Source organism: Vidua chalybeata, chromosome 11, assembly GCF_026979565.1.
Source record: "Vidua chalybeata isolate OUT-0048 chromosome 11, bVidCha1 merged haplotype, whole genome shotgun sequence".
In the NCBI taxonomy this organism is placed as follows: domain Eukaryota; kingdom Metazoa; phylum Chordata; class Aves; order Passeriformes; family Viduidae; genus Vidua; species Vidua chalybeata.
Window position 1 is genome coordinate 18,241,758 of NC_071540.1, and position 21,833 is coordinate 18,263,590.

Genomic DNA, 21,833 nt, shown 5'->3' on the forward strand with positions numbered 1-21,833 from the left:
GGGCTGAAGAAGCTGGATTTGTCTCTCCTCACTTCTTTTTCATTGCTCAGAAGGGTCTGGGCTCATCTTTTGCCCGCGGAGTGAGCAGTTATTCCAGGCTTCCGTGATCTTGGGAATGCAGGCTGAAGCTGAAGGGAGTTTCGGTAGCCAGAAGGGATCATTTGCCTTTCTAAAATGTGAATGGTGAATCCACACAGAGTAAAGTGGGTGAATGTGGGTTGGTTGACTTAAAAAAAGGAAGTCTGGGAAAACTGACATAGAACTTAAATTTGGAACTATATGGCAGCATGCAAATAGGCTAAAACCCACAGGTTTTGTGAATCACTGCTATTTATTCTGTGCATTCTAGACTACAGCACTGATCTGGAGACTTCTTAGAATGGATCCAGCCATTTACCTATTAATAAATCCAGTTTCTGTAGGCAGTTGCTCAGACATACTGGTCTTTTCCATTCATGTAGCTGTTAAAATACTTGTAAAGTTAAGTGGGGTTTTGTTTGTAGGTAAACTGAGCAGTCTCATTTGTGTTTAGTGATCGACACACAACGTGCTGTGTCGTACAAAACTGCCAGATCTGTTATAATAGAAGTTGCTGGCCTTGGGCCATTGGATTATAGTCATTTGTCACTCTAATGCCATTTCAGCAATGTAGATGTTCATTTCCAAAGAATTAAACATGCTGGAACTGCGGTTTTTCTTTTTGATGGAAGTGTTTTATGTGTGATCATTAAACATACCACTGGGGATTAGGGAACAAAGGGTTATGCTTCATGGTGAAAAAAGTGTGTGTGTGTATGTACATGTGTGTGTGTTGGTATATTCAGACATTCCATAATAGAATAGTCTGATATTTTAAAATTGGCGTTCTGAAACCTATTTTTATTTTCTGAAATTGTGCCATAGGTATTTAAGACTGTGTTTTAAGTATTTCCAATAATGGGGCTGTGTTGGTTATTTTTAAAACACTTAAAAGGATTCTGTTTTGTTAGTGCTCATGTAAATATATTCATTAATGCTTTAATAGAGTAAAACTTTGAAGTACATTAGTCTTTTCATTTTGTATTTGACTCTCTAATACCTAATTTATTTCCAGATATTCCTGATTTTTTTAAATGTGTAAGAACTTCTCCTCCTTGTTTGACAGCATACGATTTATTGATCTTCAGTGTGTGCTACAAGGTCTGTTGTTCTTCACCTGTAGTTGTGCAGGAGGAAGATTAAATCACAGTAGCCCTAACAAAATGTTTGTGTAAGGCTTCTTTGAATCATACACCTTGTGAAAAAAACATCTGTTCTTCAAATCAAGAAAGGCTTGTTGAGATTCTGTGCTAGCCACCAATGTCAGTGCCATAGGAAAGAAATGTGCCAGGGGCACTTTGGGGAATTTGCTGCTTGTAGTATTGTACGTGAATTCGTATCATGGATGGAAGCTTTAAAAAAAGCACTGTGTGTTATTTGCATTGGAATTATAGTAGGTAAGAAAGGGATATAGATGAGCTGCCATCGAGGGTAATGTTAACACAAACTGGAAAACCACTTAAGGGAGCTGAAGTTTTTTTTGCTTTGTTAAAAAAGTAAATACCCCAAGTGAGGCTCAGCTTTGAGGTGGAAGAGAAAAATGCACGATCTGTAAGAAGCTGTAAAGAAGAGCTTGTCTCTAAAGGTTGTGTGAAAAGATGCATTTTAAAAAACATGCAAGAAAGTAGGTTTTCTTCAAAGAATTTTGTGTATGAAAGACTTCTTATTTTGTTTGAACTCCACTGAGCAGACCAGCAGAAATAGTTGAGTTATTCCCTCAGTGCACTGGGCATGTTTTTTCATACAACATTTAGGGACTGCTCTAGTGATTCACAGATTTCCTGCCTCATTTTTCCCCATGAATGTTGCACACTGACAAGGGATTTGCCACTGTAACTCAAAATACAGAAGTCGTGTATCATTCATACAAAGAAGTGAAGGCTTCTGGTCTGAAAATGTTTTATCTTCTTGGAGTGGGATGTCTTTGTAGGTACTGTAGCAACCTGTTAAAGTAGGTAAGATACTGATAATCCCTTGAATTCTTGGTGTAAGCTTTAGGCTGGATGGAGAGGGAAGTGGCAGAAGTTCATGTAATTTGTTTAATGGTAGAGAACAGGCAATTAGATCAGTTGTATTCAAATAATGGTTTTGGACCATGTTACTTAGGGAGGGTATTAAGTTCAAAAGGAGGCTGGTACCTAGTGTGGGATGGCCTTGTCATTTTGAATGTGAGTAGATAGGGTAAAAAGGAGAGGGAAGTCAAGCAGAAAGGAAAAGAGTCATTGTCAGCACAGGTAACAGCTGAATTGCAAAAAGAATCAAGTTCTCTTGAGTTCCAGTCTGCTTAGTCTATCCATTAAATCTTATGGGTTCTAATAATAGCTAGCTGACCAAAGAAAGGAAGAAATAGCACTCTGATGTCCTTACAGCATGGAAAACCTCACTTTTTGTTCTGCTGCTGCCTTTGGGATTCAAAACCAAAACCACAACTGTTTGAAGATGTCTGTAGAGCACTGTAGTTAATTGATACAAAGTTGGAAAAAAGTCAAAGACAACTTATTGAGGCAATTTCCACTTACTTAGGCAGTACTCACTTTCTTCTCAGTTAAGGGCTGTGACCATAGGCCATTGCCCTTAACAAGAAGTTTAGGCTTCCACATTTCATCACACATAGTGAGAACTTGAAACAACAACAACAACAAAAAAAAGAGTTTATGCAGTTAATGTACTTTCAGAGCAGACAAAAATGAGATACATAAAATTGTCATCCTGGCATTGCAAGCAACAGAAAATGTAAGTGCAGCAGAGACAGGAGTGTGAAAGAGGAGCAGTGAGCTTTCAGAGCAGAAGAAATAAAGCTGTGGGATTTATTCCTCTCAACAGGTTCATGGTCTCAGTCTCTTGAACTTCACTGTAGTCCAGACATAGTTCTGAATTGTGGTGGTCACTCTTGCTGCTCTGGGTCCAGGTGGCACATGCTGCCATGGTGTTCCAGGTGTTGCCAGAGCTGAGTTTCCTCAATTGGAGAGGATAAAGACAATGGATGTGTATTACACTTGGCACTAATGATTGTCACGTTAAGGCTGATACGATTTTCTGATTTGATGTAATCACATCATTGAAATAGAAATTTCCCCAAGCTGTTATCAGTGTTGAGCCCTGCAGTGGTGTGGTAGGGCAGCTGTGCACATTTTTTCCCCTTTGCTTTGTGCTGCTGGCAGTGGTGGGTGCCAGGGGCTCAGAGGGTCCCTCCTGCCCAACAGCAGTGCTCCAGTGGGGCTGAGCTGTGTAGCCTGTGTGTTTTCATGGTAGTGTGACTTCATAATTGGTCTGAATTCCTCCTGGATTTTTATAGTTAGGAAAGAGATGAGCTAAGAGCTAAGGTGTTTTTAACCATTTGGTATGCAAACCAATTTTAAGCGTGTGTGCTCTAAATTTATTTATTTTGTGACAGCTTGAAATAAAAAACGCTTATAATTAGTGAACAACTGCTTATTGGCAGGTCTGAGTGTCCAGCACATCCAGTGTGTTTACTGAGTAGCCAGCAATATTTGTTAATGGCAGATATCTCTAATGTAAAAATTTAAATCAGTGTGGATTTTCTAGTTCAGTCTGTGTTTTCTGCCTTATTTGAAAAACAGCCCTTTCGAACAATTGTGTAATTCATTGCTTTACCGAGTGTCACTGTGATTTGTGAGATCTCTTAATTAGATTTGGGACCAAAGGAGGAAATGAACAGACCCATGAGAAGGATGTTCTTCCAAAAACTGCCTAAGTTGGTGTTGTTTGGAAGTGGAAGGTCTCACAGGTTCAGAGTGTGCAGAAGTGTGAGGGTTGAGGGTGTGGTTTCATCACTGTTACTCAACCTTGTCTGCATTTTGGGCCAGATGACAATTTGGTGGTACTTCTGTGGGGTCTCCAAAGCCATGGATGGATGAGGGAGAGGAGAGCACGGGGTGCTGGAGATGCAGACGAGCTGGTGGAGCTGTGGGTGAGAGCAGGGACACTGCAGACAGAGCTGCTCCTGCCTCTGTCCCTGCACTGAGGCAGCTGAAGAGCCAGAGCAGAGCTGCCTGTGCTCCTGCTGGTGTCGATATTCCCGTTCAGAAGTGGTGACTCAACTCCTGCCTGCGTGGAGGGTACACGAGCTGTGAGTGTGCTCTGCTCTCTGAGCACTGGGGGCTTTATCAGTTTGTCAGAATATTCTGGTTTAATAGCTTTTTTACCTTCAGAAAGCAAAAGAATTTCAGTATCTTTGAGACTGTAAATGTATTGGGAAATATCTGGAGTGCTGTTTTGTGCATTCTGTTCATTCATATGTACAAGAGAATTCTGAATGCTGACAGAGGATGTTGTACAAGGAAAGACAAAGTAGCAGCATTATCAGTTGTAGTTTTTTGAAATGAGCTACTTGACAATTTTAAGACTTTTTTTTTTCTTGCTGTATACCTACTGCCATACTCATACCCAATTTTTAATGCTGTCACTTAAAAATATGAGTGTGTAGTATGCTTACTGTTTGGGCTTTGGTGGCAGCAGTGTATTAATCTGTGCATTTGTTTTAACAGCTATGTTGCATCTACATAAAATTGTTTTGCAGATACTTAAGCTCTAAAACTGTCTCGGGAGGCGGTGGCATATGTGTGGTGTCCCAATTTTCATTTTGACTTGCAAACCCCTTCAAAATACAAAGTTGTTGTCACAGGCTTTGCCAGATCCTTGCAGGTTTCCACCTGCCACGTGTTGGGCTGATAGAGGAGGTGGCTGAGAATGTCCTGGGAATCAGAATCTGGGATGTTGTCCTCACGGGACATCCCACATCCACATGTGTCACCTGCTGGAGCCGTGGAAGGGGCTGGAGTTCCTTCAGGAGAAAACACAGCAAGAACCTCTGCAGAGCTAGTACTCAAACTTCAGCTGATAAAGAACTTAAAATATTGGAGACTTTATTTCTCTAGTGGTAGTTGTGTTTCATTTCTGTGATCGCCATGAGTCATTTACCAATCATTGTGTTTTTCACATATTCTCTGCCTTATTTTGGGCTGTTTCTTTATGAGATAATCCATTTTTGGCAGGTCACAACTCACAGAGGGGAAAGTCTCATTCTTCCTTGTTCCTGGCCACTTGTATATTCTGCTTGACACTGGTTCCTCACTTCTTTAACACTCCTTCCACCAGTGGAAAAATAAATAAAAAGTCCTCTGGATCATTTTTTCTCAATTTGACAGTAATCACCTCACTGATAATTCAGCCTGTGGTGAAGAGATGAGATTGTCAATCCAGCAAAATGTTCTAAGCATTCAGCTTTTCTAAAATTTAGGGTTGAGATGTGAAGTTAGGCCATCAAAAGAGGCATGTGAGTCCTGGACAGGTGGGCTTAGCTGCTTTCCAAAAGTGTTAATCTATGTTCCTTGTCAGAATAAAGTCCAGATAGCTAATTTTTGCCTCGTCTATTCTTAGCTATCCTAAATCCTGCCCTGAGTAATTGCTTGTGAAAAGCATTGTGTGGGTGACTCGTTTGCTGAGGTGCTGTTAGAGAAAGATTTTAGTTTTCCACAGTGTTTAGCTGCAGTAATTCAGAGGCTATGCATTCTTTTCCCACTTTTCTTTATACTCCACTGTATTTTCCAGCTTGCTTGACAAATGGGAACAGCAATCTCCTCACTGGCCAGGTTGGAATGGTTCTCTTGGATGGGTTTATATTGATCATTTGAGGTATTTGTCCTCTCTGAAGATGAGAGTAGTGGAAATAAGCAAAGAAAATATCAAACATACACAAACTAGTGGGAATCTAATGAAGATACAAGCAGTCTGAATTTCGCAGCTTTGCTTTTGATTGCTGGATTTTAAAGCCTAATTTTTAGTGTAATTTCCATATTTAAAATAATAGGGTGCCATCCTGAATATTGGCTGCTGTATCTGCAAGGTTGGCACCTTCACCTGCATGGAGAGGGCACTCACTGTCCAGGCAGGTGCAGCAGCTCACAAGACAGGGACTGTGAGATACAAACTGCTGGATGGAATTAAAGAGATTCTTCTCCACAGTAGAAGGACGAAATGACTCCAGAATTTTGGGTGATAGTTCAGCTTTTGGAAGGGGGAGTGGTCTGGGAGGCACAAAACCCATTCTCAATTTTTATTTTTTTCTCCTGTGCTGTCTCTACCAATAATTTCAGCTCCTCTGTCAGCTCTTCATCTAACTCTTGTTCCTCATATTTGGCCTTTTCATGCCAATTGTAATATTTCTGAACTACTTACAACATGCCCATATTTAATCTGTTTCATTTCTTAAAATTCACATTCTTCCTTTTTTTTTTTTTTTTTAACTCCTAGAGCTCTACTTCTGACTTTTTAATGACATCACCCAAGTCTAAATCTGTTGGTTTTACTTCTTTGAGGCATGAATTTGAAGGATAAAAGCAGCCTGTGAGATAAACTCAGATATAGTGAGAAGAGAAGAAAGGCTTTGGTGTGGCAGGGCAGTGCCAAGCAGCCCTGCAGTGTCTGTGCTGGAAACCATTCCAGGAAAGCCAGGCTTTGTTCGGGCAGCCCAGAGCATCCTGCCTGGCCAGGGGAGGGATGTGCTGGCTCCTGGGTACTGCAGACCCCGGGGATGGAAGGGAAGATGCATGTGCTGGTTTTCCACCTTGAGGAACTGAGAGAAGCTTGTGGAAAATAATCCTTCAGGATCTTAGCTGCTGGAGTATCTGCTAAATAAAGATTTTGTAAACCACAGAAAAAGGTGGATTTATGGAATGTGCCTGGAACTTGGGCGGACAGCTGTGAGGTGTTCCAAGGCAATTTGCTATTTAATGTGGCCCAAGCAGTGTTCTCCAGATGCAGAACTGATTTTACCACTGTGTTCTTAGAACTTCATCCCACTGGAGGTTGCAGCTCTAATGATTTTAGTTCAGCAGAGCAAAAAAAAAAAAGGCCATCACTAAGAGTGTTCTGCTGGGAAGTATTAGATAAAATTACTAAGGGATTGTTTTGCCTGCTCCACCTGTAATAAAAGAGTAGTTAAACTGGCTGTGTTCTTGAGGAACTTCATGTTCCAGCTTCTCTCTCCTCCGAGCTTATCATGCAGTGGTAAATCAGAATAATGCAAGTCTTAATTATTTTTGTTCTTCATTATAGGGAGAGTTTCCAATTTGCACATAGACTCAATAGCTAGTTCAGTGTGAGAGGAGCCTGCAGAGCTTGAAGTAAATGTGTTTGCTGAGTTATGAGCAACCAGCCTGGCGCTGGTGTTTCCAAACTTTTAGAGGGTGTGAAGAGATAGAGCCTTGGCCAGGGGTTTTTTACCAAGCACTGTGCTTGAATTCAGAACTGAGGAAGGACCAATCTCCCTGTTTGGGAAGTATTTATTTTTCATTTGATATTTGTGAGGACTGCCAGCTTGGAGATTATGATAGGAAAGTATTTTTGTTTGGCTTGTATTTAGATTTAACATAGCAAGAAAACAGATAGGAAAATGTTACTACTTTATCACAGGCAGATGTTCTGTGGGTTTGTAGTGGTGGTGGAAAGGTGTCAGAAATTCCTTCTTTTGCTCTCCAAAGAGCCAAGAGTTGATGTAATCACCTCTCACAATTCAGTTACCTCCCTTGCTCTTGCCTGGAATGCACTTTGCAGGTATTCCTGCTGTAGTCCCCAAATGCCTGCTCTTCATGTGTGTTCCTACCTCGAGTGCCAGGGGAAGGTGCAGGGAAGGTGTTTTCTCATCAAGAACACTCGGTGGTGTGCCACAGGATGCAAATTAAAAGTTGTCTATAGAATGTTGATACAGTTCTCCTGTCAGGGGCCATTGCTTTATGGTCGTGTATGAGTGCTACAGTTGCATTGCCCTCCTTATGCTGTGATTATTTACAAAATAAGATCGTGCCTGTTTTGGTGGGCTTTTTCTTTGTTGATTTGTGGAACAGAACAATATCAGCTGGGGCAAATGTGAAATGTGAAGCAGCAGAGGTTTTCTGCTGGTGCAGTCCTGGACATGGGAAGATCAGGAGTCTTTGTGGAACAGCTCACTCAGAAATGCAGCGGTGTCTGTGTGACATGGGTTGGTTTTTATTCTTCCACTCCCTTTTTTCTCCCCCCTGCTCACTACACTGACCATTTTATAGACAACTTCCTTGGGCTGGATGGACTTTGTGGCAGCTGCTGTTTGAAACAGAGGAGTGCCAACAAGCACCTCATTATTTGAAATAGAATGAGGAGCATACATAAACAGAACTTGTTTGGGTGTAAGAAATTGGCTCGTCTTTTGGCAGGATTTTCTATGGTTGTTGTTCAGTTTGTTGCTTTGATTTGAAGTATGTTATATAATTGATAAAAAGAGTACAGCCTGCTCTGCTTTTGTGAATATTTGAGTTAGAATATTCAGGATAAACTGGTGAGTGCTCCCTTAATTACATCAGGCTCTAAGGGGTCATTTGGTCATGAAACCTGTCCTTCCAGTAATGTGACAGTCACAACTGTGCTTCCCTACTAGCCAGAGATCTGCCTTTTCCTCTGACCAGAAAATGACTTTCTGAGGATGATGAATCTTTTTTTTTCATGAAGGAATAAAACCCATCAGATTAATTTATGTGAAACATACAGAAAATCTGTAACTTTCTTCAGCTGTAAGAATTCTGTAATAACATCCAAAAAGCCCCTGAACTGGGGAGAAAAAATGAAAGGTTTGATCATGCACTATATTTTTGAGCCTTTGATAGCTTAAGTGGTGGGCAGGCAGAGTTGCACTGACTCATGGGCTTAGGTGACCTACATTTACCTAGCTCTGATCTTTCTCCAGGCACTATGGAGACGTGTTAATGTTCTAGTTTTGAGCTGCAGGCTAATGATAAAGGGCTGGCAGCTTCACTGAGAGTTTGCTTGTGATTTGTTGCATTTTCAGCTGTTAAAAGTTTTAATATGCAACTGCTCCACCTTCAAGTGTGGCTTCATTTGCATACGTTTGTTTTTATAAAAGTTGACTTTATTTTTTTGTAAAGAGGGTATATTGACATATGCTTTGCCTAAAATATTATTTATTATTTAGTAAATACATGGCCAGTGGTTTTCATAGCTCCTGGTTATGGGATGCTGATTGCAAATTCAAAGTCTATTAAAAGCCCAAGCAGCAAACCTGGTTTTCAGTTTCACAGTTTTGTCTGTACTTTTTTAAGCATTTCAGTAATAAGTTTCTTGAGATTTGTTAGTTTGTGAAACCTTGTCTCCAGTTAAGTAATCATCTGTGTAGTAAGACTTGATGAATTCCAGTTCAGAGGAAAGGACAACCTGTGGGAATGCTGCTTTTCCCTACATTTTCCATAAAAAACCTTGAGAAATTGGGAGAGAATAAAGGGTGAGGAAGCAATGCCTTGTTTGCTGCGGGGATGACTAATGGGAGAGTATTTTCTCTGCTAATAAAACCCGAGTGCAGTCATATGCATGTGCTCTTTTTTCCTTGCCAGAAAACACATTTCTGTCTGAATGCTTCCTTTTCCTGCTCTGCTGCAGCCTATCCCAGAGCTGTAAGAGTAAGTCCACTTTGTAGGAGTAACTTGGTGGGCAAGATTATAATATATATATATATATATAAGTAGAGCTTAGTGGATACATCAGCTATTTCATCATTTCAGTTCAAATGTGAACTAGTTTGACTTGTTTGGCCTTCTGCTTAGACATTTAGTGGTGGCAAGGAATAATCCAGCTGTAAAAGCTATATTTTTAACTCCTTTATGGAAAAGCAGTTGAAGTGGGAGTATTTGCAGCTTAAACTAGTTTGACTGAAGATCTGAAGCTCTTGGGTGGTAGATGAAAGCCACGTTAATGCTTTCTGAAAGGCAAAGTTGACACTTCATTTCCCTGGCTTTCTTGTAGCACAGGTGATCCCAGGATGATGATGCAGCAGCAGTGCTATTTCTACCTATTTTTCTAGGACAAGCAGCTGTGGAACACGTACTCACCCTCCTTTTATTCCTCCAGGACAGCCTTCGTGCTGCTAGACAGGAACACCAGTGGAGATTTCATTGCAGGCAGTGGGGTGTAACATTAGCATTCCTTTTTAAAGTGGTTAGGGGGACCACAGCAAAAACCAGGCAGCATGGGCAGAGCTTGCACGTCAGGTATTTTAACCCTTTGGGGTCTTTTCCCCCTCACTGGAATTATTTCTGTTGCTGCTGCTTTTATCTGCATAGTTAAGATGTTGCCTAGTGATCAGAGCTATTACACAGAAATATGAGTACTTTTACTTTCATCCCCGAGTGCTAGAAAACAAATCTTCTTGGATAGATTTGTTTGGTTAATTCATTTTATGTAATTTGTGTTAAAATCTAGCTGTAGATAGTATCTTGAAGATGTAAAGGGGATGTTATTGATGAAATGATTTATTCCAAGTGCTGTAGAGTCTCCTGGAGTGCAGCTGGATGTTACACTGCTGTAATCTCATTGGAGAGATTAAGTTAGAAACTGATTCCAGTTTTGTTGTGACTGGAAGCACCAGCGACTGACAATCAGCAGGATTTGGGATTTGCTCTAAGGAAGGTGTTCAACATGAGTATTTTTCTGAAGAGAATTAATGTTGGGAGGCAGGGATTCAATACAGGGAACTTGATTCCTTGCAGCATGTCAGACTGAACATGGAAATTGGTGCCAGGGGCTCAGGAGTGAGCTGGAAACACTGTTCCAGCTTTAATAGTCTCATTCATTCAGTATTCCTAACTTGTATTATAGAAGAAATATATGTCAAAAAAGGCTACCCTTTTAAGAATATTCTCATCTGCAGAGTATTGGTGTAATTTTAAAATGTTAACTTGGAGAAGAGAGTCAAGATGCAGCTATTTTTTTATCCTCTTCAGTCACACAGGAAGCATTTCAGAACTACAGTTTTAACTGGTTCTTTGCTTATTTTTAAGCATTTAGTTGTGTAGTTTTTTTTTTTTCATAGTCCCAAGAGTATGGCAGTATTTTGCATTCAGTGCCCAAACTTTATTGCAAAAAAAATCTTGATAGGTGCAAATAAGGCAAACGAATTAAATATGAAGTACTGGAACACCCATGTCACCAGCAGCTTCATGAGAAAAATGCCATTTTAGAATTGCATAAAGTATGTTTAATTTTGCAGTTTTTTCTTTAATTAATGTGCTTGTTGTTGTTAATGTCAGTATCGGAAGGGAAAGATTTTAGTTGTGTCCTCTCTAAAACAACCTCATTTTCAGGTTTATTCAAGTATTGTTAGTTTTATTTTCATCCTTGGTCTCATACATGTAACATCTGCAAGAAGACATTGACATTTGAAACCCCACAGAAGTTCAGAACTTGTGTATTTTGAAGCCAGTGTTTAAAAACCAGGGTGGAAAGCAGCTCTTGTTAATAATTGTCTCTTTAAAGTGATTGGTTATGGAACCTCAGTATGGAAGGTACTGGATGGAAAATACATAAATATTTGATTGTGTAGTGTAAGCAAAGCATTTTATTATGTTGGTGTATGTTTGCTCGCGTGAGTTGAATCATGGGAAGTTTAGTGTGTTTTTTAACACTGTACAACTCTGGTAAATGGTCAGACTGGGTTACTGCTGAGGGTTGCAGAATGGAATAGTTCCATCAATGTGTTTTGGGTTTGGAGCTGTTTATCCATCCCAGAGGAGAAGTTTGGTAGCCTTGATGAGGAAGTGGAAAGGTAGCAGAGGTAGAGCTGTCCTTTGTGTATCATCCCCTCTTAGCAAGAATTCCATGGAGACTCATTCTTCCCACACACCCCTGCCTCCCCCCTAGGAGGTTGTTATTCCCCATCTGGTTTTTTATACAGTTGCCAAGTGGAAGGTCACTGGGATCTTTTGATACTGTTCTGAAACTGCTTTTAAGGTGTGACAGAAATGAAGCTCCCCGGGCTGAGGCATCCTAAGGGACCCTTGAGCACATTCAGTGCAGGCTCTGCAGAGTTCAGTTATCCAGGGAGAGGGAGCAGTGAAATATGTGCTCCCAAAACCACCAAAGATTCCTTCCCAGGACCCAGGACAGACAGCCAGCTCTGACGGAGGCTGTGGAGAGGGTTTGAAAGGAGAGGGAGGGCAGATGGGACTGAATTAAGCCTCTTAGGGATTAGGTATCTTTAAAAGTAAGTCTGGGGATCTCATTACAGTTGGAAATTTTCAGAACTTTCTCCCAGTGTTCTCTTTAGGTTTTCTTCCACATTCAGTCTTGGTTGGAGACTGGATGTCCTAAGCTTTACCCATGTGCCCCTGTGAGTGAGCACTGACACCATTGACTACTGTTTAATGTGATTTTCAAGCAGTTGCATTTTTGTCTGAGGCTACAAATCAAATTCAGTTTTTGAAATCAGCAACTGAATGTTAAAACAGTGTCAGAGAATTTTTTTTTTTTTTGGTCTTAAAACAAAATCTTTGTAGAGCTATTAATTAAACCTCAGCTTTTCACAGGTAATATTTTTAAATATTTTGGGTTTCTATGTTGCCAGAACCCCTGAGTTTGTGTTACTGATGGAATAGGCCTGGCTGGTGCTGCCTGGGCCAGGTAGCTCTGTGCTCACGTGCAGTGCCCGCCCTTCGCTCAGGGCTGTGCAGTTGTTGGTGCAGGTGAAAGGCTGTTGCTGCCTTGGCACAGCAGTGATGGAGCAGGACAAGCAGCTTATCTCCAGCACAGCACAATCTCTCACCTGCTCCAGGGCTGACCCTGAGCTGTCTGTGTCTGACTCCCACTTTTCCTCGGAGCTCGTGAAGTCTGTCTGTTATCCCCGATCGGGACCTTGAGGTGTTGTGATGTACAGGATCAGGGATTGAGACAGCGTGGGGCAGGTTAGCTGGGCATTAAAGCCATCAGTTCCATGGAGTTGTAATGGGCGTGTGTTTCTTACACACTTGAAAATACTAAAATCGGAATTGAAAGCATCTGAAACGAGTTTGGCCAAGCTTTTAACACGTGCTGATGTATCTCTGGCATGTGTTAAAATGTTATTTATAGAGTGGGGGAGAAATTAATGCTGATCATGAGTAAGTAATTTAATTAAATTTTTGATGTTCCAGGCATTAGATTTTAGTTGTCAGTTTGGAAAAGAAGGCAACTTTGAGAATTTTGAGGTTAGGGGGAGTAATTTTGAGGGCACAAACAAGTAGGACCCCAAAAGCTCATGCTGATAATGAGGTTATTCTTGTAAGGGTGTGCTACTTTTTATAAAATCTTAGTCTGCTCTGGCTTATAATTTCTTATTACTTGGGCATTTAAGTAAAGGCTGTAAAGCCTTCAAAATTTGAATTAATGGTACAGGGTAAGTACTGCAGCAATGCTGATGCTGTTTTAGAGGTAAACAAGTATTTTCTTACACAGGTAACTTGTAGAGTGCCAGGTACACTGATTGCTTGGGATGGATGGATGGAGAGCAGGCAGGCAGTGTCTTTCAAATTGCTTAAAATACATTTTTCCCCCCTGAATCCTGTCTTTTTTTGGTAGGGATTGTTATACTTGCCAAGGGATGTGATATCACGGTTCTTTTTCACTCGAGTGCGTAGTTATGTCTTGAAAAGGGTAGAAAATTCCGTCCAGCTTGCAGAAGTTATTTCTGGAGAGATGAGGCTGACTGGAGGCAGAGGAGGTTGGTTTAACTGGGCAGGTTTAATGGCATCAGTCCTATGGGCTTAAGTTTATTTGGAAACATTATTTCTCTCAATTATCATGCAGGGATCTTTTAACTGGTGACTTAATTCTGGTGTAAAGCATTGGTAAATAAAATCAGATCAAATTCTGTTTATTTCAAGCCAAATGGGGTGGGTTTTTTGAGCTTTAGTCTGACTAGGATGAGATGTTGGTAAATATTTAAAGTCCTATTTTATATTCCACAGGAAGAGTTACATAGACACAAATTTCTTTATATGAATACACCATTAAACCAGTTAATTAATATAGTATTAATGATCACTTTGTTCAATTTTTGTCTTGTGTTTCCTCATTAAAAAAGGAGCTCAGAAAGAAGTACCACGCCTGTGATACTTTGCTTAAAAATGTTGGTTAATGAAATGACTATTATATTATTAGATGGAGAAATTAGGGTTGGATTTATATAACTTTAGATAGACTACACTTGAGATGGTTGTTTTGTTCTGTTGTATGACAACATGAAAAATACCTCCTGAAACATAATTTTAGTGATGAGTGAGCAAGTGATTTTCTTCTTTTTAAATTCTGGTTCATATGCTGCTGAATAAAAATGCCTTGGTTATACTGAAAGTATAAACCAAGCCTGAGTCCCGTGCCAGGAGCTGTGAAGCTGCTTGGGTACAATTTAGGCATCTGTTTGGTTTGGGTGTTGGATTCTCCTTTGGTGGGCAGCAGTTGGCTGAGGGAGAAGTTTTTGAAGCATTAAATATTTCTGTTTCACTCTTTGAATCACAGATGATCCAGTTTGTTTTGACTGTTAGGGTTGTTTGTAGTCTAAACCAGATTACATTACTAGTTTTTTAAAAAACCTGAAGGCCATTAAAATGGGCACACTCTGCCACACGTAAAAGTGCTGTGTGTATAAATCACTTTCTGCGTAAGAAAACGATGGTTTGTAATTGCTGTGGAATTTGGCTTTCAGTTAAACTTTGAGATTTATGAATGTAGATGGCTGTGAGTCATGTAAACAGCAAGTTCCATTGGAATAAACCACCTAAAGTCTGGGAAAAAAATCCTGTGATTGGGTTATTGTGTGTACAGTGTGTGGCAGCAGCCTGCACTTCAGAAGAGATGATTTCCCAGATTCTAGGAATTCTTTTCTCTGGCTCAGCCCCCACTCTGGTTTGTTGTGTCTCAATAGAGCCAAGCTAAGGATTTATCACAAGCAAGAGTCGGCACTGCTGAAAAAGCTTTTCTGGTGGGAGGAGAGCAGAGGATTGTGCAGAATGGCCCTGGGAGAACAGGGAGATAAATGGGAGTGGGGGCTGTGATGTACTGGGCCCGGCTGACCTGCTTTTATCCACATGCCAAGAGTGGTGCTTTTCAGTCCTCTTTGTCTGTTTTGTCAGTTTATTCAGCTCCTTCTTTAACTTCTTTCTGTCCTAATATCTGTCCTGAATGTTTGGGTGCTATTTAGTCAATTACAGTTGGAGGTGGAAGTTTATAGAAATTTCCAGGTGCTGTGAAATGCCAACAGCTCAGGCCTTCTTACTGGGAATCTTTTGTTTTTCTGTAAATTAAATTTCTCATTTTAGTGGAATTTTCTTTGTGGTCTTGTTAAGCACTTTTTTTTTTTTTTTTCTTTAGAGAGTATCTAGATGCAAAGTATCTGAAAAGCTGCAGGAAGATAATGTTGAGGAAAGATGTTTTATCTTAGGTTTGCTATGGAGAGTTTCAAGCACAGGAATAACAGAATTGATCATTTTTATGTATTTTCCTACACCTGAGCAGTTTCAGTTCTTTGTGCCCTCGGGTACACTTAGTCATGTGTAACTCCTCAGTTTAGCAGAACTCTGGAGAAGTAATTCTTGTTTTTTTTTCATTTTGTGAGTTTAGAAGGCAAACCAGCCTTTGCCTGGGGCTTGTATGAACTGGTGTAACTCTACCCAAAACATGGTTTTAAACTGGTCACAGGATGAGGAGCAATTTGTGATCACCTCCAATGGGAATTTGAAGGGAAATGCTTTGCTTACAGTTTCAGAGCTTGAAGTTCTTTGCTAAAGATGTAAGAAGGAACCAAGATGGGAGTTGGGATGCAAGGTAGAGTTTCTGACTCCCAGCATATGGGTGTTTTTTGAAATATCCTAATGGATTTTAATATGAATTTATTAATTGTGTTGAATACAAATAGTTCTTTAACAAAGATCCTTCTCTTTTATTTTTAGTATATTTTTGGGGAGTTCAGCCCTGATGAATTTAATCAGTTCTTTGTGACTCCACGATGCTCTGTTGAGGTAAGATCTACTTTAAACTTGTTTTAGAAATAACATTTGAAAGCTCCATCTCTTTGTGTGAATTTGAAATACAACAATACAAATATTTGTCATTCACTTGGCTTGCTAATTTACAAACTGAAAATTTTATTCAGTAGTCTTCTTTCCATGTATGTGGATATTAAGTCAATTTTTAGACATAAATTAATGATTTCACATTCTGCTTGTCATCTTTCAGAGCTGGACTAGCTGACAGTAGTGGTGGGATGTTGATGATGAATTTTCCAGCCCTGTACCTCAGTTTTGATGTTTTTTTTTTTAATAGGTGGATACTGCGAAGTTTCCCAGCAGAGTTCTGGGTTGTAAGGTGGGCTTCTAAGTCTTGGGAGCTTTTTGAAGCACAGGGATTAATATTTTTGGCCAGGTGGAGCACTGCTGACCCTCAGAGCTGTGCTCACAGAGAAGGCTGTGTGTGAGGTCTGAGAAATGCATTAATGATGAACTAATTAGTGACAGAGAGAACCACAGAGTGGGAACAGTTGTCTTTGTGTGTTGGAGTTCATTACATACTCACATAGTATTGTAGGCTCTTATTCTCTGTAGTTCTTGGTAGACAATCATGAAACCATTTTCCTTTATAGGGAGGAGTTTTATCCCATTGTCCTCATCTCCAGACTTGAAAAATAATTTTCCTTTGGGTCCATTTCCATGTATTTCCTCCAGACATTTCCATTCAAACATTTCAGTCATGCTTCCATCCTGCCCTCTCAACATAAAGGAAACAAGCACTTGAGCTGTAGATGGGGAAATCCTTTTGTCACAGTTTACAAACCATTGTTAATGTGACTTACTTTCCTGTAGCTTAATTTTCCAAGGATAATTAGTGTAATAAACTGCTGAACAATGAAAGGGCACGAAGGGAATGGGGTGGGGTGGGGAGTGAGGGAAGTTCAGAAAGGAAAAAGAGCATTTCTTCTTTTTTGGGGGGAGTGCTATGTCTCTGGTCTGTGGGAAGCAGAAGAGATCTTTAGGTAATTCTTGTTAGCTGTGATGATCCTGCTGTTCTCCCACCATAATTGCAGTCACAGCAGTGGGACATTTTCATCCCATGTAGTGTCACCTGAAATGCCCCCATCAGCTTTTTCAACACTTACTTTGGGGATGATGAAAATGTCATATCTTGACTTGTGCAAAGCTGTTCTCAAAGTATGAATCTGCAGCACCAGAACCAGTGTGACTTCATTTTCTCAGTGTACCACTTACTGGTTAGCTGTCAAAATAAAGAGCTGTTGAGCAATGTTCCTTAAGTTTGCCCTTGATCTGGTTCAGTTCAATGTTTTAATTACCTGGATGATGAAATAAAAATGATGCTTATTAGTTTTACACTAATTGGTGTAAAAAACTGGTCTGAAAAAGGCAGGGTGAAATTCAAGAAGGACGAGGCAGAGATGATAATGCTGCAGTGATGTTTGACACACGACGTGCTGGGGACAGTCCCCACGTGTGCTGCTGTCCCTCTGAGGTCCCTTAACCACACACCTAAGGGGGACTCTGGCAAGGGAGTAGTTAAAGCTAAAGGGAGATACAGGTTGGATATTAGGGAAAAGTTTTTCATGGAAAGGGTGATAAAGTTCTGGAATAGTCTGCCCAGGGAGGTGGTGCAGTCACCATCCCTGGATGGGTTTAAACAAGCCTGGATGTGGCACTGGGTGCCAGGGTTTAGTTCAGGTGTTGGGGCTGGGTTGGACTCGATCTTGAAGGTCTTTTCCAGCCTTGTGATTCTGTTGTCTAAAATGTCCCTTTTACATGTGACATTTTTGACACGTGTTCTGTCTCTTACCTGTTGGCTGGGATGGTTCACATGACCCAGTTGAATGGAACAAGTCAGCTTTGCAAAAGTGCTGTTGATTAATGAGATATGTTGGGGACCAAGAGGCTGACTACTTCTTAAAAATCTTCTTATTCTCCGAAGGCTTTGCTTTGGATTAAAACAAAGATTGCAAGGTGTATCATAAACTGTTATAGACATCTAGAGTCGTTTTTTTAGCTCTAACTAAAATTATACTGAACCTGTGTTCAAAATTAATATGGAGCTTGGCCCACTGATTCTCGTTTTTGACTTGAAAAGATGATATATTAAGATGTATTGAGGTTCATAAATGGATTTACAGCATGTGGGGTTTTTTATATACTTTTGCAGTGGAATTTCAGGAATATTTTTCTTGCTGCTTCTGGTGCACTGGTGTCTGCAGTGCATTAAAAGGTGATATGTGAGTATCTATAGCTTGGGGAATTGAAAACCTCAATAAAGAAGTCTTTTATTTGTTACAGCATTGGAGTTACTATTCAGAATAGCATCGTAAAGCTGCACTGTCCCCTCAGTGCTGTGTCTCCCACTGCAGAACCAGTTCCACGTTCTCCAGGAGCTGCTGGCACGCAGTGTGGCAGTGGCTGCCAGTTCTGCACTTTGAGCTGCTCAGGAGGTTTAGGGGCAGGTGAGGGGGGTTAGGAATTGCCCACCTGTGGTTACACCATAGCAAGGGTTCTGTCAGCCCTGAGTCCATGAAACAATGGCAGTGTTTATACAAGATGTATTCACTCTGTGCTCTGGGTACTTTATGCTTAGGCTGATCAGTGTGTCCAAGAATCCACCTTAGCTGAAACATTTCAAGGGCCACCCTGGAGCAGGTGGAGAGTCAAAAGGTTTAGATGTGATTGTTGGCTGTGCAAAAGTTGGTTTCATCCTTTGCCAGTTTGGTCTATCTTCAGCTCTTTCTAAAAAAGAGGATATGTTCCTCATCCTAAAATGAGTGGATGAAGACAGATTCTGATGCTGGGAGGTGAATTCATTGAGAGGTTGGTGAGCCTGTAGTGTGTAACCAAGATAATCTTTATCTCTCAGTACTTGTGGTAATCTGCAAGGACGCCTGGAGCTGCAGTGTGGGATTTGATAAATATAGAAGCATGAGTTCAAGGCATCCTCTCTGAAAATCAAATCTCAATGATGATGTTATTTTTAAAGGATTTGGATGTTTCATATGAAACTGACATGAAATGTTCATAGATTTGCTCTGCCTTTAAATAAGTTTCATTTCTTTTTTGTACAGCTCCCCCCATACAATGAAACAGTTTCATGTGGTATTAAATCCACAGGTAAGTTTCATGATGGTAAGAAATCAAGATTTTTTTTTTTTTTTTTAACTTCAAGGTTTTGGCACTTTCCTGAGATTTAATGTAACCTCTCTTTAAATACAATTGTTACAACTTGCTCAGCACCTACACAGGCATATATTAGGCAGGGTTATATACTGGATTTTTAAACTTCATTGAATGAATATCTGTGAGAGGTTTTGAAAATCCTGCATTGAACTTCAGCTAATTACAGTGGGCATCTTATTCCTCCTTCACTGTGCTACCACACAGTCAGAGTCCTGTGGAAACACTGTGGGCTGTGGCTGTGAAAATGAGGGGGGCTGAAGAGCCATAGCATGAGTATTTTCTAACAGTTACAGCAAGACTGCTCTGCAAGCAGGGCTCTGTTCTGTGTTCCCTTTGACTCTTGTTTCTGCCTGGCTTGGCTATTTTTCTGAAGAATCCTGGTTTGTTTTTTTTTTTTTAAATCTCTTGATGAAAGTGTGACTTGATTTAAAAATAAATTAGAGTTTCCCTTTTAAAGCTGTAACACTCACAGGTTTCCTCTGCCTCAACCCATACCTCTTAAAATCTGACCTTGCTTCAGAGTTGCAAGAGGTGGACAGGTAGGTGGGAGCTGCCTGGGGATCTAAATAGTTTTAACCAAACTTCCACAGAATTTTAAGCTGCAGGTAAATTAATTTTTGGTTTGCTCCCTGAACCAGAGGAGAGCAAGGAAGCTGAGACTTAGACAGATGTATATGGAAATGACTCCAGATCTCCTTGGAAAATCATGGAAGTATCTGTCTGAACATTCCTCAAAAGTGCTCAAAAGAGGACCAAACTACACATCAGTGTTTAGGAACACCTGATCATTGTGCTTAGAGACTTTGGCCTTCCTTTTAAAGATAAACAAGATAGGCAGTCAGAATGAAGGATCACAGGTCTCATTTGAGAGCAGATCAGCAGCACTTTTGACAATTCCAGAGTTTTATTTAGTGCAGGACCAGTTTTAGGATCCTGAGTAGTTCTAAATAGGAGTTAGAAAGGTTCTTTATAAAGACCATGTGGTGTGAATTGTCTGTTGGTGACAGGAGCATCCAGTCATATATTTCTTTGTCTAACTGGATTTGAGTTTTGTTCTTTCAGACTGAAATTTTAATGTTCACAAGCCATACAGAAAGATGGTTTGTACAAATGTCTTTCAGATCATTCCTAGACCTTGAGAGAACCCCTCCCAGCTCTGAGATTAGGTAATGACAGCAAATTAGGTTTTGCTTGAAAAATGTCTTTAACAAGCTTGCACTGTACTGTGCATGCACATTATCACTGTGATGGCTGCATAGGAAGCTGTGCAAACTAAACTGGAATGCTTGGTTTTGCAGAATATTTATATTTATATATGATGACACACACTTACCATGTTACCATTCCCCATAGTCTTCATTTTTTTCTGTACTTATCTTCAGTGTTTAACTTTATTACAGAGTCAGAATATCTGTTAACACCTACTAGGAGTAATCAAATCATGGCTTAAGCTCTAATATGCAGAACTCTGTTCACACTAATTAGTACTGTGCATTCACAGATTTTGGGGTTGTACATAGACTGTCCTTGGAGCATCTGTTAGTGCTTGTTTCAATATGTGTGCCATGTTGTTCATGGCACAGAGATCTGTTCCAGTCCATTCAGAAACAGAGCTGTGAACTAGATTGAAACAAAGATGCCCTGAAGCAAAGTGGAAAGTCAAAACAAATAAGAAAAAAAATTACCTCTTATTTTTCTCAAATGAACTTGACACAATCTTACAGCAAATGAGCTTCTGCCAGTCATTCCACAAACTAACTGTACAGTAGCTATTGGTATTTATTATTCTAATCCTGCTGTAAGGTACAAAGATTCATTGCTCAGCTGTAACTTCCTAATTTGTGTGTTAAATGCTACAACATCAGTTATGTTCCTGGCAAGGTTTCAGCCTATGATGTTCTGTAAGGGATGTGTTCTGTTTTCTGCTCCCCACTAGCCCTGAGTGGGCTCTTGTGATTCTTTAGAGTACAATAAACTGATAAATTCACCAAAACTAGGAAAAATGCTCCCTTAGATGATGTTTTCTGCCAGGTTAGCTTTGGGTCACACAAGTGCTGGGATCTTGCTGGGGACAGGGGAGCAGGACAGGGGTACAGAGGTGACAGCTTTTACCTTGGCCTCTGATAGACTTGACTGCCCATGGAAGGAAACCACATTCTTTGTTTTAAAGCAATTACTAGTTTCTTGAACTTGGATTTTGGAAAAGAGGTAATCTTGGGTTATTTGAACTGGTAGGGACTTGAAATGTGCCCAGTAATTGATTTGTATCAAGGTTGGAGGAATATTGGATGTTACCAAGTGTTGCCTGTGCTTTGTGCTGTTGTAACAAAGGGTACAAAGAGCCAGCTCTTGGTTCATGCTTGAGCTGAGGAGTCATTCCAGAAACAGATGAGCTAATGAGGAATGGTTTTGTTGTGGATTTATATCCCTTAAAGCCCCCAGAACTTTGCATTTGCACTCAGCTGAAGCAGCTGGGAGCTGTGTGTGCACAGCCAGCTCAGGCTCTGTGGCACTGCCAGCCTCTGGGGCAGGAGGTGCTGCCTGAGCTCTCCCAGTGCACATCAGGCACAGCTTCCCCCCCTCTCTGGCTCCAAGCTGCTGATTTTTTAAAAAAGGAACTTCAGCCCTCTCTTCTGGGTGCTGATGGCTCGGCAGTGATTGCAGAAGTGCTTGGTGAATGGCAGACAGGGTGTTAAAAACGCTTTCTCACAGGGAGAGGGGAAAAAA

The 21,833-nt window shown here is 40.5% G+C and overlaps 1 protein-coding gene across 1 annotated transcript in view; it reads left to right on the plus strand.

The window, feature by feature from the left end:
- USP10 (ubiquitin specific peptidase 10) overlaps positions 1–21,833 on the plus strand; it is a 47,117-nt gene that overhangs the window by 3,592 nt on the left and 21,692 nt on the right. The window contains exons 2-3 of the mRNA XM_053952867.1: positions 15,840–15,908; positions 18,995–19,040. Coding sequence (XP_053808842.1) covers positions 15,840–15,908; positions 18,995–19,040 — 115 coding nt within the window. The remainder of the gene's footprint in view (positions 1–15,839; positions 15,909–18,994; positions 19,041–21,833) is intronic.